This window comes from Meleagris gallopavo, chromosome 5 (genome assembly GCF_905368555.1).
Source record: "Meleagris gallopavo chromosome 5, MGAL_WU_HG_1.1, whole genome shotgun sequence".
In the NCBI taxonomy this organism is placed as follows: domain Eukaryota; kingdom Metazoa; phylum Chordata; class Aves; order Galliformes; family Phasianidae; genus Meleagris; species Meleagris gallopavo.
The window spans coordinates 30038962-30058806 of record NC_139408.1 but is presented as its reverse complement, the minus strand read 5'-3'; the positions used below and the strand labels follow the sequence as shown (position 1 = coordinate 30058806).

Genomic DNA, 19845 nt, shown 5'->3' with positions numbered 1-19845 from the left:
TAATGACAGGTGCTGCACAAACTTTCATCCATCAGAGACATGGTTTCCCTGTCCCTTTTTGACACAGCTACTGAGTTATATCAGCAAAGAGTTTTTTTGGCATTCTTCATTCAAAATACGTAAGAGTGGTTTTCCTATCTTCCAAAGGAGTTTATTTTCTCAATAACATTAAACTTAAGGAAAATAGATTTACTAAAATGATTTAATGGTAGCCTTTACTTATGGATATTTGCAAGGTCAGACATGGTCTGAAATATTGGCACTTTAAGATACACGTTAGAACTTTTATTCTGTTCTTCTACTCACTATTTTTTTCTACTTCACCAAGACGTAGAACATCCATTTTCAAAGAGAAGAAATCTTCCAAACTAAATAATATATTTGAATTCTCTAGCTAAGGTTGAACAACCAATTTTACTTATTGTGTTTTATAACAGCGTTTAGAAATCCATCTGTTACGTGCTGGTTCAACAGTAAATAAAAATAAAGTTTCTTAAAATACAAAACAAATCTGTAAAAGAGAAATAAAGAAGAAAGTTAATACAAAGAAAAATGAAATACCTTTTTGGCCTTGCTTTTTTTTTCATATGTCTCTGATAACGGTTTTCTTTTTTCCTGAGTGGTGTCTTTGGAAAACAAATATTCAAACTCAGTAGTATCAAGTATATCAGGTTCTTCTAGTGATTCCCATAATGTTGGTATGGCAGTTTTCCTATTAAGGGAAAGATAGTAAAACTTATAGTAAATATTTATTAATAAAACCTTATCAACAATTGGCTTAAAACTCAAACAATCACTGCTAGCATACTAACAGCATTCTTTCTCTGTATCTAACTGTTGTAAGGAGTCAAAATATTTTTCAGAAGGCTGTACTAAGAAGTGTAGCTACTTAGTAGACTACCTGTTAAACTATCAAAGTGCACATATGATAGGGCTTTTTTTTTTTTTTGTACAATAACCATATATTGCAACTGCAGCTTGTGCAAATAACAGCTCTAGAGATCTCTGCCACTTCAACTAGGATTTCAACAGCAGCTTTTTTGACTAATTTCCAATCATCTTCCCAGACATATTAAAAAAAACAATATCAAGAAATAATGATCACACTTTATTCAAACATGTTTTTAAGAGCATTTGTAGAGGTCTTGACTCACTTCCTGTTAGGTTCAGATGCTTCCTGCTCATATGTAACTTTGTTTCAGGTTTAAGAAACTAGAACCTAAGTGGTCTATATCTTGGAAGACTAATCCATATTCCATACCACTCAAATTTTACATGCGGATTATCTTTCCTTTTTTTACCTTAATCTTTCAGGAACAGACATAGTGTAGATAAGCATCATTGTTTATACTTTGGAACATATTAAACAAAATACTCTTGTTTTATCTGGATTTAGGAAAAATTATTTGTAGTGCTTCAAAAAAAAAAAAACAATTCTGAACAAGTTTCAAAATGTCAATAACTTATGAAAGTATATTTGAAAAAATTATCTTTAGACTGCTCTTTTTGTCATATCTATCAATAAAAGGTGGGCTCACTTCTTCCAGCAGATGTCAGTAAAAGGCAATAAAATGAGTTGCTATTAAAAAAAACCACAAACACTGTGGAAAACCGTATGAGCTACGAATGGCTGATATCACCATACATATATTTATTACACGTAATATGCAAAAAAATGTAATATCTACCCATATAGTGGAAAAAAGGATTCTAAAAGCCACATTAATACTGAAATTCAGGATTGTTTATATTTAATACTCAACCACACATTTATTGCAGTGAATGTTCAAGGAACTCTATTTTTTCCATGAGTATCCAGTGGTGAAACATATTCTGTATCATGGGAAGTGGCTAGAGTTAACAGCTTCACTTTTCTGACACCAGCTGCAACGTCTTCATTGAATAATGCTTTTTGGCTCTGTAAGAACTTCAAAGACCCAGATAGCTGCTGCTCTGAGCAGCAGACTGTTGAAAAAAACTTCATATCCAGTGCAGACAATGATGATGCTGGATCATTGGACCTGGTATCCGGCATTTCATCAGGAAACTATGACTTAGACTCTATTTTGCACTCAGAAAAACTCGACGAACCATCTACATTTCAGAAGGAACATTTTGATCTCAGTAAATTAATTGAAAAAAAAAAAGGAAACTAGGTTTATTTTTGGACCAACTGGTGCTTCACTAATTTTCACAAGTAAAGTAAAAGGAAAGTAAAATCAAAATGCTCAAATATAAACTAATATAACTTCCTATGTTGGTTACATAGAAAAAAATCCAAAATTATTATTTGTTTTCTTAAAAATAAATTCAGTCAAAAACTAAAATAAAAGACATAATATAAATAAAACTGTTTTAATTACAGATGGCTCTATCAGTACTGCACCTCCTTTATACCAGATGCTTTACACTACAGGTTCCTCTGCAGCAAGTATTTATGCATATACTTCACCTTTCCTTTTACACCAGAACGATACTTGAGGTTAAGCTCAAGTTTGCTTTTTTCCAGAACAAAAATATTAGAAGCTGATATGGTGCTTTGAAGATAGCATCACCTTAAATGATTGGAGAGCCAAAGTAAAAGAAACTCAAAGTTCTTGCCTGACCAAATTTTAGTATTTCAGTTTTAATTTTAATGATCTCTTTTCTAATGAAAAAAAAAAAAAAAAAAAAAAAAAAAAGGGTATCTTTCATCTCCTGGAAAACTTTTTATTTCTTTAGTACTAAGTCATGAAACAATTAAAATATTTAGTTGCTCTTTCACTAGATTTTTCAGGGAGTGCTCTAACTCCCTCTGTTACACTCTGTTTTTTCTGTTATAATGCACATAATTTTTTATTTACATATAGCATTTTAAAATAATTTGTTGTGATCTATTATTAGGCTTCTATAACTGTTTTGTTGTTAATACATACGAATTCCATGCTTCTATATGTATTTTCACTACTTGTATTGTCTTAAATAGCTTATATAAATTTATATCATGGCATATAGACAGAAAACAAGTCCAAATAAATTCATTGTACCTGCTGCCTTGCAATTGTATCCGTGTCCAATACAAAGGCTTCATGGGACGGCTAGGTTCAATGGCAGGTTTCCGAGGACCTTGACTTGAAGATAAAGTGCTATTAAAAAAGAGCCCAGGTCCTGGGGGTGGGGGGGGTGGAGGTAACCCAGATCCAGGCAGTGGAGGAGGAATAGGAGGTCCCAACCCTGGAAGTGGTGGTGGTGCTGGTGGTGATGGTGCTTGAAAATCCCTACAGCCTTCAGAAAGTTGAGGTGGCAGTGAAGGCCCAGATGCAAAGTAAGGTGTCACTGAAGTTGGACCCATTGGCAAAGGTGGTGGTGGAGGAACTAAACCTTTTAATGAAGAATCAGTGAAGGGAGGAGGTGGTGGAGGTGGTGGAGGTGGTGGTGGAGGTGGTGGAGGCAGCATTTGTTTTGGTTGACAAGACAAGACACTTTCTGAAGATGGTACATCATAACTGTCCTTATTTTCACCTTGGGTAGAAATACTATGCGTCAAAGATGAAATATTAAGCTTTTTTGGTACTATTTGGTTGTTTTTCACAGCTCTGTTTTCTTCTTCACTAGGCTTTATAAACGTTTCTCTGTCAGTCTGTATACATACATTTCGGTATGTCTTTGGTGGATTATCATCTTCAGTAGAAACACCAATATCCCTTGCTTCTTCATTCCTTCTGTGCAATTTATTATCAAGTTCATTCTTCAGATGTGCAATCGTTTCCTCAAGCTGAGCAGTTGATACAGCATGTTCTCCACGGATATGGAATACCCTGAGTTCAAACTGAGACTGCAGAACAACAAAAACCTCTCAGTGAATGTTTTTCTACTCTCTAGATTTTTTCACTTTTTAGAGCTTAATTCATTCTTTCAGGAAATATATTAAATGAAACCTTCAAGCCTTGCCATGTAAAAGATCCCTGTTTCCTCACTGTGACTATGACTCTCTCATAATTCAGTCAGTGATACAATCCAGCTTTTGTCAAATACTCCTCCTCCTGTACTCAGAGCTCCTCACCCCTACATTGCTTCCAGCTGACTATATTTTTATGAAAGTAAAGATTTATTTTCTACAGATTACTGTCGCACGTACCAGATTAGATTATTCCTTCATGTTTCCAGCCCAGAAGAAACTTATAAGTATACAAATAAATTCATATACTCAAGTTCTGTAAATGCTTTAATGTGCTGAAATCAGATCTCAATTATGAATTTGAAAGTACTTGCTCAGCAAACTGAACATGCATAGCAATGTGCTACAGAACAAAGTTGCCTTACTTTGGTAAAATCTTTTGTGCAGTCATTGTAGATATTACATATGAAAACAATTCTATGCTAGTACACTAAATAACAGTCTCTGAATCCAGAAAAAAAATAATCAGATTCAAAACTGATCTGAAAAACCGCTGCTAAAATTGATAAAAGTGCACTGCACTTGGATACCAAAAGTTAGGATCAACAGGATGGCAATTCTTCCTGAAAAGGACCAGCAAAGACAGCAGAACACAAACTGATCATGAGTCAACAACTCTGTATAAAAATATATAAATAGATATGACGGATGTAATAAAAATCAAAGGTGCCCTGCTGTGGTGCTCATTTTGGGAAAAATGCTGTCCTTCTGTTTATGATCACCTCTGAAATCTGGGGGAGCTTATTCAGTATTCATTTTCCAGGTTCTATGTACATCACCTTTTGCCTCCCTCTCACCCTTTCTTGACAATTGTTCCCTTCTTCTGCTTGCTTTCAGTTTCTATGGCTGAAAAAATAGCTTACTATATCTCTCACGTTTTCTTTGCAAGATGAAACTCAGCCTAGAGTCAACTGTTCTTTCAACATTACTATTTCTCTGATCTCTAAAACTAGCCGCTAGCCAAGGTGCATCTTTTTCTATTCTTCCACAGGTTGTCTGTTTACACCCAACACCCATTTTAAAGACGTTGAAAACATCACACATTTAGGCCCAATGCTCTTAATTAAAAGCATTATTTCGTTCCTCCTTCTGCTCTCACTCAGAACTCAGGCTGTGGAGGTCTGCACCTTTGATTCTGACCAAACAGGGCCATGCCTATTAAAGCCTCACCAGTACGGCTGCACTCACAAATGAGTTTGATTTTCCAAGATTTATCTAGTATTTGCCATTGGAACAGGACACCATCCATTTTCCTTGAGCAAAATCACCTCACAAAAGCTAATGGTCCAGCTGACTCTTAGTTCTCTTATATGCTAATATTGATGTAATACATTAGAAAGTCTGCATTATGTTCTTCCTAAAATATACCACTAACAATGGTTAGATATGAACAGAAGACATCTATTAAAAAAAATTTCCTCTCTTACAAAAATGCATGATATTTATACAAATAACCAAAATATTAATATATTTTCCACTTCCATACAGCCCTCTGCAGTATGAGTGACTTCCAGTGACTTTCTTTTTGTATCTGCTATGTGTCTTTTCTGAACAAATAGTGACAGCTCAACTTTGGTTGCATGAGACTCAGAAACATGTGAAGCATTATTCTCAAATGCAGAAGAAAGGCAAAAGCTGAATTAGTACAATCTACCTCCATCCAGCATTACGGACTGAGATAAAGCACAAAATTAATCACAGAAGACATTATGTCCTTTCATTCAGAATGCAAAATGCAGGTTATCTAAATGACTTCGAAATTATAATGTCAATTGACAAACCAATACCAATGGGATAATTTTTCTGCTCTGGTAAGTAACAAAAATTAACAATTAGTATGTCCAATATAGTCAGTTACAGTCTGTATAGTCAATTCAATGCTATTAACTCAAGTATATTTGTTCTGCTACTGTTTATGTAATGTTATTGTATATGGACAAAGAAAGACTTTCTATGGATGACATGGAATTACTCTGATACTAAGTTTTAAAGCAATTTGTATCTACGAATATAAGGGGGCCATACATCTCTACAGCAATCTACATTGAAAAGTTAGCTGTTGCCCTGTTTTTAGGCAAGGCTTATTGGCACTACAAATGTTTAAAAAGAATCCTGCAAACTGAAATGGTAAAGCATTTTCTAGAACACTGTTTAGAGAAAGGAACATGCAGGACTTTTCTTGGAAAACAGCAAGTAAATGCAGAACTAACATTTTTTCACTACTGTTTACTGTGCAATTCTACTCCAAAAAGTGACCACACAAAAATGGCATGTCATCATTGAACGATACCATTCTATGTATATCAGAGACAGATTACATCTTTAACTTAGAAGCATACACTTCTGCTTGTTTTTACCCTAATTAGCCTTGGAAAAATAATATAGTGCAGAAAAAGTGAGCTGAATTTTATTCTTTTTTTTTGACTTTATACACTGGTTGTTGCATCTAATTAGTTACTTATCCCAAGCCATGAAAACTGAAAAAAAAACAGAACAAAGACAACAAAAAGTATCTGAGGATGTACTACTTTATAAGTGGGACTGTTCTGGGGGAAAAGGCAGGGGTGGAAGGTAAGAATTCTTGAATTGCTGCTGAAAAAAAGTTTTATAGATTTCACAGCTTTTTTTCTTAATAGTATTTGGCCATCAAAGTACTGTGCATAGAAAAGAAAGGAAAAACATTTTTCAAAGACAGCCTCTGACTTTTTGATCATTCTAAGTATTTTCATCCTCAGTTTTTGGAAGAGTTCACACTTTTTATTCTTGCATTGTCTTGACAAAGAAGAAAAATGTCTTTTTTTTTGTTAAATCTCTGTCCTTGAAAAAACATACATTTGTTTTAAATTTTAACAACAATCAGAGATTTAGCAAAGAATTTTTCAAAGAAAAAAATTAAGTCTGTGCCAATTTACATAAAAATCAAAATTCCTTTCTAGCAAATAACTCAATAAATATAATCAGTTACATATGGTATATCACCATATTCAAGGGTACACAGTAAATGTTATTCTAATAGTTGATAGCAAAAAATATATAAAATGGATTGTTCATCCTCATAAATTTCCAATACTCTAAGTGTCTGTATAAGCTATATATACAGACAACGATTCTCTTTTTAATTTAAAAATACCAAATACTAGAAAATACAACAAAGATAGTTGGGAGCAAATGTGATCACAGCCACAATATAGAAAACAGTATTTCTATATATTTTATTATATATATGTTAATATATCGTATTACTGATAACTAGCTTTTAAGCAGTTGAGAAAGAAAGACAGCCTTAGAGTAATTTTTCAATACAAAATCATTAGTATAGCAAAACAATACAACATACTAAGTTACACTGCAACATGTAGGTTTTTGTTTGTTTGTTTGTTTATGTATCAACATGGTTGCTTACATATAGGACTAAAAATTACCTAGAATTTTTATAACACTTTAAGCAATAATTGACATCGAGTTTGACAACTTAAATATTTACTTTGATAATACTGATGATCTTTCTTGCATCTATAGACCGAATCCCTCAGTCCTTTCACTGTTAATAGCTACCATTTGACTATTTTAGATTTTACAAGTTAATTCATTTGAAGAGTTCAGTTACAGAGTACATAGATCCCAATCATTAGTCTTTGTTTTTCCCCAGCTGTCCTATTTACATGTAATTTTACTGAGATGAACTGTCTTGTTAAGCATAAATCTCTCCTTTTCTGTAAGTTCTAATCAAGCACACAGAAATCACCTGTTAAGTCCTTGAAATTTCTTAGAACCCAAGATATGCAGACTATCTCTAATAATGCTCATTGTACTTCACAGCATATCACAGCTTATAATTATAGATGCAATTCTGTCAACTTTTGCACCTGGTCAGTGATTTACTCCACTGTGGAATACCTGTGCCCACAGAAAAAAAATTCACTGGACTCTAAACCCTTCTTGACTCTAACAAATAAACATAGCTTTGTATTAGGGAACCATTCAAAATTTAAAAGCAAAGCAAAACAACTGTTAACTAAAAATGGACCATAAAAAACAGAAGACCATAAGCATGAAAAAAACAACAGATGGAAGTTAATGCTGACTGATCTCACTGCGCAATGACTTCTGTATCCTACAGAATAAAAGACTGTTAAATATAATATAAAGTACTGAGGAAAAAAACTCTTCCGCATGTATTAAAATGTTTAGGCTAATGCAAATTGGCGTGATAACAGAGTAGCAGAATAGTGCCACTCTCAACTCTCATTTGACAGCAATTGCCATCATACCCATATCTTCTGAGGGAAACAGTTGTGCTGAAAACGAAGGCAGACACGTCCAAATGAGATCAAGTAGAAAGTTATTAATGCCTCAGATTCTCTAACTTCTAGGCACAGATGCACTTTGCTAAGTAATGTCAGTAAAAACACCATTGGCACCAGAATTTCACAGGACAGATAATGTACAGTAGCTACAGGAAACCACATAACTTCGGAAGCATTCTCTCATATAGAAAGGGAGAGGGATCTCTGAAGAAAGTGACCTCCCAAAAGTAAGCTAGTTTATGCCAGGCAAAATAAATCTCACATGGCTTGCAAACAAAGAGATAGCAAGCTAAATTGAGACAGAAATTTCAAGGAAAACTGACACATTAATGGACAAAATTGACACTTTTCATTGGCAAAAGCTCTCCATATTTTTAACCCTGTTAAACATTTAAATTTCTGCAGAATGAAATAAGGCAGTTCATTGTACAGCACATCAACAGAAGTAAATGATGCATTCTATAGATGTTCTCTGAGCCTAAACTAATCAAAGAATTACAACTTGCAGTAAGAATTCGTCACTTAGCTATGAAGCTCCTCCATGAACAACTGACACAGAGTCCAAATACAGTAACAAAAGCCTTTCTTGTTACAAACTTGCTTCTGTTACCTTGGTCTTAGGACTACCTAAGATACTAAGTCTGTATAGATACAAGAATGCTAATGACTGTGTTTTCTGTTGGAGTTCAAAGATTATATTCAAGACCAAAAATAATAATAATAATAATAATAATAAATTGGTATTATTCAAATATTTTAAAACACAACATATAAAAATAGAGAACAATATTTTCAATTCTGTTTTCATTGATCATTTGTTCTGATGACAGTTTCCAAGAAGTCACATTATCTATCATTTACCCATAAAATCAAATTATTCATTACTGCTACCAATTCATAATAATGCTTTGGCACATAAAATTTGAAAACAATGTGAAAAATGACTGAAAACAAGATGAAGATGAAGCTTCAGTGACTAAAATTACAGAGGCAGTATGGATCCAATAAGAAAACTGATTGTAGTAGAGAGCAAGTTGTCTCTGATCTTAGGAGAATGTTTTTGGACACCTAACAGCTTTTTTATTAGTGTGGCTGATTAAAATGAAAAGCCTTACTACTAAAATGTTCTTTTTGATGAGTTTTTTTTGCCATGAACTATAGACCTTGCAGTCCAGTGGGATACAAATCCTTTGATCCTGTGCAGTCACATAAATTCAAAGTCGTAAAACAACATTGAATTTGATTTTATTAGTGTGGCTGATGTTGCCAGAATCGTAATGCAATCTTGTTTTTCTTCTCTTTTCTTCCTTTTCTTTTGGGGAGGGGTGGGGAGCAAAGCAAAGTTTACTGTCAACATTGCTTCACATTATAAAGAACTAATTTCTTCGGCAGCCGGACTCCAACTCTAAATTACTATAACAAAGTCTTGTAACAACATGAGAGAGTAATGATATGAATCGTGTTCTAAGCTTCAATGAATGATTTGGCTGAAGAAAAAGTAAGCTGAAGCAAAAAACAGCATTAGTATATAGCACATGGAAAATAGTAAGAACATAATTATATTTCTGTAAAAGGATAACAGGTAACATTGAATAGTGCTTTGCAGTAGGAAACAATCAGCAAAATGACACTACGAGTTCTTATAAAGTATGAGATTTAAAGTTAACTGCACTTTTAGAAATTGAAGCTTTTCATACTCCATGAGCATAATTTTAGTTTTAAAAAATCTGTGAATACCTCCACCGATGAAATGACTGCCCTCTCTACCAATGTATAGAGAGTACACATGTGCAATAAAAGCATCTAAAACATTTTGAGGTGCAGCAAGCCACCCACTTCCTAGCTATGGAAGGAAACATGTTCCTCACCTGTGCTACAGAGAGGGACCTCAACAAAAACAAAATGATCATTTGGTGAAACAGCTTGTGCTCCAACATATAATAAAATATATTACAAAACATGTTACCTCATTTCTCTGTAGCAAAGGAAATGAAGGTAGAGGTTACCTTTGAGGTCAGCTTCACATTCAGAAAAGTTTTCATTTAGGCACATATTTTAAAAATTAATCTTTTCCTCACAACTTCATGAAAAAGGAGATATATTTTTATACTGACAATATAATATTTGCCTCAATTACAATGATTAAAGAAAGAATACAAATTTCAAATATTCTTATCAAAATAAATTATATGAAGAAATGCTACAAACAAGATACTTTGCAAAACTTCCACCTTGGTTTAACCAGCAAGCTCCCAATTCTGCAGATATTATTGTAAATATTAGTGGTTAAAAACAACAGTAATTACCGGTCAGGTAACATTTCGAAGAAAACACATCACTGTCTTTACAACCAGTCTTCTTCTATGTCACTGATACAGTTTCTTAGCAGGTAAAGATACTGGTACACATAGCTAAGATACAGTTTTTGGCCTTCAGAGATTCTACTTGCCTCACAGTAGTAAAAGTCCTATTTTGGAAATTATTCTCTAATTTTGTAAAAGACATGGCTACTTTAAACTAATGTATAGTGCATAATCAGCATTTACTATCACATTATGCTAGACACTCCCTTTACAAGACACACAAAAATGTTTTTAAAAATTGTTTAAAACCAAAACCAGATTTGGTCAATTACTCACAGGGGAAAACCGTAAGTGCGGTTGCCAGAGCAACCTTAAATTGCTCGCTCTTGATCAATGTTTCCATGAATCTTCCTCTTTGACATAACCAGCTTCTCATTCAGGGAACATGATGAGAATTAGTCCCACAATAACAGAAACTGTATTGTGGAAAAGTGTTAAGTTTTAAGACTTCTGCTTCACGTGTGCTGAAGCACAAAGGCGTATCATCCACAAAGCACAGAACCTCAGAAACGATATTCCAGTAAAGGTATTATAATACGAAACTGCCAAAATGGATTCTGTACCTGCACAAACTGCAAAGCTCCTGCAAGATGTATCACGAGCACTTTAGCTCAAGTGTTTCTCAACTGTTAAGCAATGATACAACTGATTTTCTAAGCAGGTATCCTGAGATTCTGGTATTCAACATGTAAGTGTGAAGTTAAAAATGAAATATGATACAAACATTAAAAGTCAAACCTAAGCATTCCAACGATTTTCTCTGAAATATTCTGAATCAGAGGGCTCAAATTAAGCCTCTGTGTATAAAGAAATAGTAATATATGCCTACCTAAACACATTTTGTAAGGTCAGATGTATACATAGGAAACATTCTGGCAAATTAAGATCTATGACATTGGAAAATTCACAATAAAACCAAAAAACCACAAACCAGACACAATGTAAACACATGATTAATGGGAAAAACACCAATTATATCAAGAATATGATAAACAAGGTCAGTGGAGGAGGAGAAATAGATTTTTGCACAAAAGAGCACAAAAGTAAGAACAACACTACCAAGTACTTGTTTATAGATTATTACAAGGATATAGGTAGTGCAATTTACTAGTTTTTAAGATATAAACAAGCACTGACTGAATTGGAGAAATCTTTGTTATGTAAGTAATTCATGTTCTATCTTCAAGAAAAACAAGAGTGCTGAAAAATATTTATGGTTCATGTAATTTCTATCTTCCCAAATTTAAAATAGGCAATTTTCTCACATTGTTCAAAGTTCACTATGACGTAACTTAACATATTACTTAATTAGTAATGAGTAAATAAGTCAGTCTCTAGAGATAAAAAAACAAAAACAAAAAAACAACACAGCCTTTTCAGAAAACAGTACAAATAACTAGGAATTAATTTCCTTCTGGGAAAAAATAAAAAATAAAGAAAAATTACAGCACTATCTACAGCAAGAGGAAGATGAGGAAGTATCAGAAGGAAATTAACTCATACACCGTGAAGAATTATTCCAAACTTCCACCATGAATGAAGATAGAATTGACAACACGTGCTTCCAAGTAAAGTGAAGCACTTCTCAATAGTTCTTTCTGTGGTTGTACGTATGGTGTAGAAAGTTATTGTTTTATTGCTCTTACCCTTTGCCCTCATTCCCCAGTCTGCTACTCTACCTTTTCCACTACTGGCCGTGCAAATTTATCATTAGAGAGTGATTTTCATCCAACTGTTGAGATTTATCTATTTCAACAAATACATACTCAAAAGATAATCTTGCTGCCATCCTCTAGGAGTCTTAGGAGTACTGAAGTTGTCATCTTAACATAATTTCATAGGCTTTCAGTCTGTTCTGTTTCATATTTTTTGTTTTTCTTGATCTTTGTATTGTTACTGTCACATGCTGCGAAAAGGCTCCATGTTAAACATGGAGAATGCCTTCATGAGAACAATGTAGCCAAGAAGATTCATAAAGACACCCAAAGCATGCACAGTGGTAGAACTACTTATTTCACAGCTGAGCACAAAAGACTGAAACGTTTCAAGTTAAGCAAGAGTAGTATCAATGATTAACCACAAGCTGGGAGACCTTCATCAGTAACAACAAATGGAAATGCTGAAAAGCCAACAGCTCATTAGGAAAGACTGACTAATAAACCCTTGCTGACCTTGGCTGCTCTTTTAGACTGCAACTCAGCATCACCAGACAGAAGCATACACGATTTACAGATTTTCTTTTATTCGCACATGTTGAGACTGAAAATCCAGAGAAGAACACACAAAGCAACTAGCTACATTACATATGCATTTAATCTTGTAAAGGTTAAAAACATTAATCTTTGCATCTTGAAGCATTAACAAAAGTCGGCATATTGTCCAGTCCTTCAAGATTGTTTTGCTATGTACTCCAGCATATCAGAGCTTTCAACACTGTTCATCACTGACCCCAATAGTTTCATTGTAGATTTCAAAACATGGTGACTTCTGACAAAATGTGGAGTCCCTATCCCTAAGAAAGAATTCACGTAGGCACACGTAACAACTGGGGGAGCATTTGTAAAAATTTACTTGAGGTCCCTACCTACGAGCATCAGGAACTTATCAACTTTGTTGGTATAGACTATTTTAAAAAAAGAGTAAATTTAGGAAAAATAAATCAAATATGTTAAAATGTTTTGATCAGGTGTTAAAAAAATCTAACTTCTGGCATTGCTTCTGAAGCTGGAATTCTACTTGTCTATGTAAATAAAAAGCATTTTAAATGTCAAAAGTGAAATTACACACTTCCACAAGAGTGTTTTTTTTTGACAAGCATTTTGTCACACAGCAACTTTCAACACTATTTATCACTGCGTTCCAGAATTAAAGTACAAATTCCAAACTGCAGCAGGGACAAGGAACATCTTTTGTTACACCCACATTACAATTAAAGAGCAATGGAAGCACTCACAAAGGGATGCACACTGACCATGACGGAAAACAAATACGAAAGTGAAAAAACAAAGGGGCAGGAAAGGAACTGTGTAGCATAACAGATGTAGAAATAGATTTGTGAAAAGAATGAAGATGTCATCACATAGGCAAAGCTTTATTTCTTCATTCAGTAACTAAGGAAATGTTTCTATGCCTTTGTAATCTCAGAACAAAATAAAAATTAATCATTTTGAAATTATCAGACAATTTTGACTGGTGTTATGACTTTCCCTTCAGTGTTCCTTTCTCTCTGAGACTTTGAGGCCCTGGCCTTTAATCTCATCTTAACTTTGAAAGTAATTTCATATCATAAGCAAGTTCTGTGAAAAGGAAACTTCCTCCTCAATTCTACATTTTAGCTCTTGAATCCTTTGCAAAAATGCAAAAATTACAATGGAAAGTAAAAGTTACTACAAAAACTTCATGCTACATTCTACAAATGAGGCCAGCCTATTTTTTCATGATGTTATGGACACTGACTCACCACTGCTTTGCTACTAACTATGTTTTAGATGTCAGTAATTCCATTTTGGCTGTCTTATTTGCAACTGCAGATATTTCTTTCTAAAAAGTGTATTTATTTTATTTTTATATATCTATTACATCTATTCTTGTATTATTATGTATTAAATGGTATATATATTATATAACTTATGCATCATCTATGGGTTTTCTTATTTGTCAAACATAGATTATTATTTAGGTGTATATATAATTTTATGTGTGGAATACAGTCGTGCAATATGCATAATAATTATATTTTCTTATTTAACAACGATCATGTTGCTTATGTAGTAATATTTTTACAAAAAGCTTCTTACAAAAAGTGACTTGAAATTAAAGACTCTAGTGTTCTGTGTATGGTAAGTAGCAAAATATGTACTGAGTTGGTGGAAACGTAATAAACTGTATGGCAAAGAAGATCCATGCATAAATTACAGAAGATCATAAAGACTTTGATTCCATCATTCAAAAGTAACATTAAACTTGTTTGTAAGAGAATTTTTGGTACATTTGTGCTAAAAGGAAGAAGGAGAAAAGGATTAACTTTTTTCCATACATTTTATAAATAGTACACTGTGTTCTTATATTGGATGAATACAATCTGCGTATTGTTTCCTTCACTTTGGAATTTAGCAGCCCCTTTACAGTATTTTGATTTAATATTCAGCCATTTTTATCTCCTTGGCTATTAGATGCTGTGCACACGGTTCTACAGGGCAAAATACTGTGATGATGATGGTGACTATTATCACGTACTGAGAAACACGGATTTTGTTTCTGCACGGCCTGCTGCGGAAAGGCTCTGCTGCCACCTAGTGGCAGCATTAGGAAATACACCTCAGCAGCACAGATGAAATAATTCAAAGCCTTAAAAATGCATCCTTTCGTTTTAATAAAGAATAGGTGAGAAAATTCCGAAATTCTCTGAGGACACAAACTAGTAAATGTAGTTAAAATTAAATGGGTAAAAACTAAGCATTTATCTCTATATATAAACGTTTACAAGCATCATCTTTATGAGGATGTTACAATTGAATTATGGACATTAACGAACTCATTAAGAGATATGAGTTATTCTGATTGTTATTCATTGTATATGATAAAGATTCAGTATTTTAATGTTAATTACTATGAACCTTATCTGACTAGAATTGATTTCAAGTGTCATAAAAAAAATAATAATAATAAAGCCTCTGGTTACTGTGATAACATAAAGATAACACAATAAAATACAAACTGTATGTCATTCAATTCCTTTCCTGTGAGTGTTTTACATCCCTCAGGGCTGCTACACTACCTGCAAGTTTCAGCCACCCAGAAAAACAACAACTCTTTCACAATGGCTGTATGGATAAAGCTCTGTGTCCACTCCGAGTTGTTTTACAGAAAGTTTACAGAACAATTCTTAAAGAATAAAAACGATTATGAATTTCCTTCACATAATTAAGGAAAAAATATAACTTACAAAATAAAATGGAAAAATAAAAGATTACATTACATTCCCTTGAAGACAGAACTATGGGACACTTCCTATTGATGATGAACAAACCACTCACCTGCAAGCCCCTCCATATAGTTATCTTGGGACAGATTATGTCTAACTTCCTTTTTTTTCTGACATAGCTGAGGACTAAATGTTCTGGACAACAAATGTCTATGATAAGCATAACCACTCAAAATCCCACTCATTTTAATAAACAGTGTTCCCCCCCCCACTCCCACACTAAACAAATCACCACTGAAGATCCTCTTATAAAACACATGCCTCCTTCAGCTTATCTACCATTGTAAATTTCTTTGCTATAGCCCTATCATATATTTTTTTTTTTAACTTCCTCCATATAGCTAGGATTTTGACATTGTTTGCTTTAATCTTTCAAAAGCACTTTTTAAAAGAATCTTCACCAACAGAGAAGTTACTTTCAGAGCTCCGGGAGGGTTTTCTAGGCATACTGGGAATAAGAAAGAGTAAGTGTCTCGCTCCTTATCTTTTATAGAGGCGAGCAACTTTCTTCATAAATATGCAGTATGGAATTTGGATCATTTTTGCAATAGAACAGATTCAGAGAAATTTCTGTCTTAGGTTCCCTCAGTACACGGTACAAAATCACATTTAACTCAAGCATTTCCAACAGCTGGGATATCTATCACCATATTTTTCTGTTACGTCGTTAACATATAAACTGCAACAAGTTATTATATTAAATCACGATGCAATTCAATTTCTCTGTAAGGTCCCACATGAAGTTTTATAATGTAAAATTCTACACATACAGCAGCATGTGGTAATTCAGGCTTTTAATCTTTAAAAAAAATAAAATAAAATAAAAAATCTCTGTCTTCCTCAAAATAATGAAAAAACCACAAGAATGAGTACACAATGTGTGGCCTTCTCATTCCATTTTTACCAGTGGAAATGCTGCTAACATAAAGAATGAACAAAAATCATGACTTCTCACTGTTATATATAAGTACTACTACAGTTTGAAGCAATTTCAAGGATAGGCAAAAATTTTTAAACAAACTTCAAAACCTAGGAAAAATTCCTTTGAAATTAAATAGAAAATAATAAAGGCTAATAGCGGAGGTGCAGATGAAGGATTTACTAGGAAGTTTGAAAATCATACAGAAGAAAGAACCTCTCAAAGTGGGCAGATTATAAAAGAAAAGGGGAAGGGGAAAAGACAGTGAAGATTGCATCCATTTTGTACAAAATGAAAATAGAAACTGAAGCTTAAAAACAGAAGTAACAATTGATAATTTACCAAAGTAACATGACCGTGTAAGCAGCATTTGACTCTCAGATTTCATCCATTGTAAAAAATGACATGATGCACCAAGAGTTGACATTCTTTTCACGTAATGAGTAACAGTGTTGACTTTTCTTTTATAAAAGAAATAGTAAGAACACAGAAATTCAGTATTTCCGTTCTAAGCATGTTTTTAGGTTATTATACTGGTACTACATAAAATTTTTCAGATGGTATCCTACATGCTCCTGGAAGTAAATAGTTGTAAATGCTTGTACATACAAAAGGGATGCATCTACAGAGGGTCATATTCTAGTATAAGGAATTCATTGCCATAGACATATAAAGAAAGAACTGTTCAGATGGCACGGGATCCTGAAGTCCCAGAACCATGTAATATTATCATTTATTCATCAGCACTATATGTCTTGAGTGCAGACTTTGTTTCAGTAAACTCCTAACTGCTGGAAATGGCATACTAAGGCATCATTTCTCAGCAGTTTAGTCACTATGCATCTTTTATGAACCTGATGCCTTACACCTGGCTGGGCTGAGGTCCAAAAATCAAAGCTGCACTTAGCTAAGTACAGAGGCAGTGGTAGGAGAAGCAAAGAGGAAGAGACAATGGAGACATTCAGACTCACCAATGAAAAACAGGTCACAACCAAAAACACTGTACTGGAACATTGCATTAATAAAGTGTGAATTTCTTAATATAAAATGAAAAATCACCTTTTATATTAGGAATCATTAGTCTGACAAACAGAACTTTGTGGAAGGTCTCTAACGACTTCCAATAAAAAAAAAAATATCCAAAGTGAGATTCTGAAAGCCTTGTTTTAATGACATCTTGCACATCAGGGAAAAAAAAAAGTATTATTTTTCTGATCATAACAATACAAATTTTGTACAACACTGCCATTACCCAAAAGCTCTACAAAATGGTCCTTTAGTCTTTTCTGTTTTAACTAACTAGTCTGAGATAAAACAGTGACAAATATCAAAATAACCACCAAATAAAACATACACAATAAAGTAAACAATTAACAATGCCAGAAATTGACACTATGACTGCATTATCCTCCTACCTCATGAACAGCAAATATTTCAATTTTAGCTCCTTTCAAGTTATATTTATCTACATGTATAAAACAGTAAGATTTTATGGTGTACTCATTGCTGGAAGTTACTTCACAATTCAATTTGTTGGAAACGATCCATTCACAGCTTCCTTACTACTAAGCAAGATAACACAGAAACACAACTAAACATGATGATGCCTTAAGAAAAACCCAAATAATCCAGGTTTGGATGTTGTTGGGTTTTTTTTTGGTTGTTGTTTAATATTAAAAGAGTATATTTTCAAAGCTATGAGAAGCAATCAAAGAAGAATCTACTTCTCCTCCAGTTTTTTTTAGATGTACTCATATGGAAAACAAAATGTGCAACACCAACATTATTTTAATGAAAGATTGAATTGGAATGACCATGTTACAACTAAAATATCTTAATTTTGTGAAAGGTCAAAGAAGGAGCAATTAGGTAATGTCAAGCTTCGGATTTCCTGTTATCAGTACTTGTCTCCTCCATCTCTAATGTTTTCAGGATTGCTGGAGATGTGCAAACACATTTTCTCACACAAAACCCGTGCGTTCTCTAAAACACCCTCTCAGAAACAATAAATCCCATTTCCATCTATGCACTGTTCTTGTGTGAAAGAGTTACACTATTCTTTGTAAGAGTTATTATTTTAAATGTCTATTGCATGTTATATCTTTACTTAGTTCCAGAGCAAGCTTGTACTTCCCTGTGCTGAATTTTAACAGATGCTTATTAGGAAAGCATGTACTTCACTCTAGCAGAACAGAGAGTTTTTATCTACAGCAGAGCAGTCCTTTCTACAACACCAGCTGCTACCACCATTCCACCCCACCTACTCAAAGAACTCACACTTCTCTGTTTCAAAGGTTTTATACTATTACACCCCAGCCTTTGTGCAGACACAGATGTAAATATTCTGTAATACAGAGCTCTATTAGAACTGACGCAATGATGTTTTAAAATATTTAACAGTTGGTGAGAAAAGAAAAATGCCATTATTATTTCTTTAAAGTAGGACTGCTCAACAAATTCATTTTCTGTTACACTGGCATTTAAGTTCCTACTTTTATCATAGCAACACCTTATTTTTATCTTAACCTCACTTAGCAGAGTTAATCATGTCAAGAGAAAGTGGGTTCTAATATTAACCATTCTAATATTAAACGTTGGCAATTAGATAGTTGGTCAAGTCTACATTCATAAAAATAGGCATTAATAAAGAGGGCACAATACAAAATTCCAGGCAGTCTCACAAATGCAGTTACTGTGCTAATTTTTCAGGCTAAAACTACCTGCTGAAAGAGGCTGAGCAGGTAAATAACAGTGCTTTAAAATATTAAGCAAATGTAAAAGTACTGTTGAGACATAGGAAGAATTTGCCCTCTGTGTTATGTGAGAACAAAAATAAACAAAATTATGAAAAGGAAATAAGAAAACTGTTAGTACTTGCATAATTATAATTAATTCTGAGTTTACAGTCAACCAAAAACAACCTTTAGAAAAAAAAGAACTTTTTAACATTTGATGTAAGGTATATGTTGCACTATTTAAATCCATAGAATGCATGGACAAGAAAGAGAAAAAATATTACAGAAGTATACCTTTAATGTTTCAATTTCTTCTTTGTGTTCCCTCTTTAAATGCAAAATGGCAGCTTGGTATTCTGTAAAAATAAAAAGTACATTCCATTAGAGTCAGAAACGAACACATATTCAGCACAGCATATTTTGTGTTACACCACGAAGTCCAGAATGCAGATGCAGGTTCTCAAATAAAAGATCTGTAAATGATGATGGAAAAGAAAATGTCAATGTAGTAATTAACATATTTCTTCTAGGACCACATGACCAGATTTTCAGTGGTTTTACTGAAAACAGAGGATCAAGAAAGTATTCCATGCTGAGAGG

General features: G+C 33.6%; 1 protein-coding gene across 1 annotated transcript in view; it reads right to left on the bottom strand.

Annotated features, from left to right (window-relative positions):
* The window catches only part of FMN1 (formin 1), a 118537-nt gene that overhangs the window by 79802 nt on the left and 18890 nt on the right, over window positions 1-19845 (bottom strand). Inside the window, exons 3-5 of the mRNA XM_085225053.1 lie at window positions 19540-19601; window positions 3027-3814; window positions 562-712 (exon numbers count right to left, since the gene is read on the bottom strand). Of these exons, the coding sequence (XP_085081179.1) occupies window positions 562-712; window positions 3027-3814; window positions 19540-19601 (1001 nt within the window). The remainder of the gene's footprint in view (window positions 1-561; window positions 713-3026; window positions 3815-19539; window positions 19602-19845) is intronic.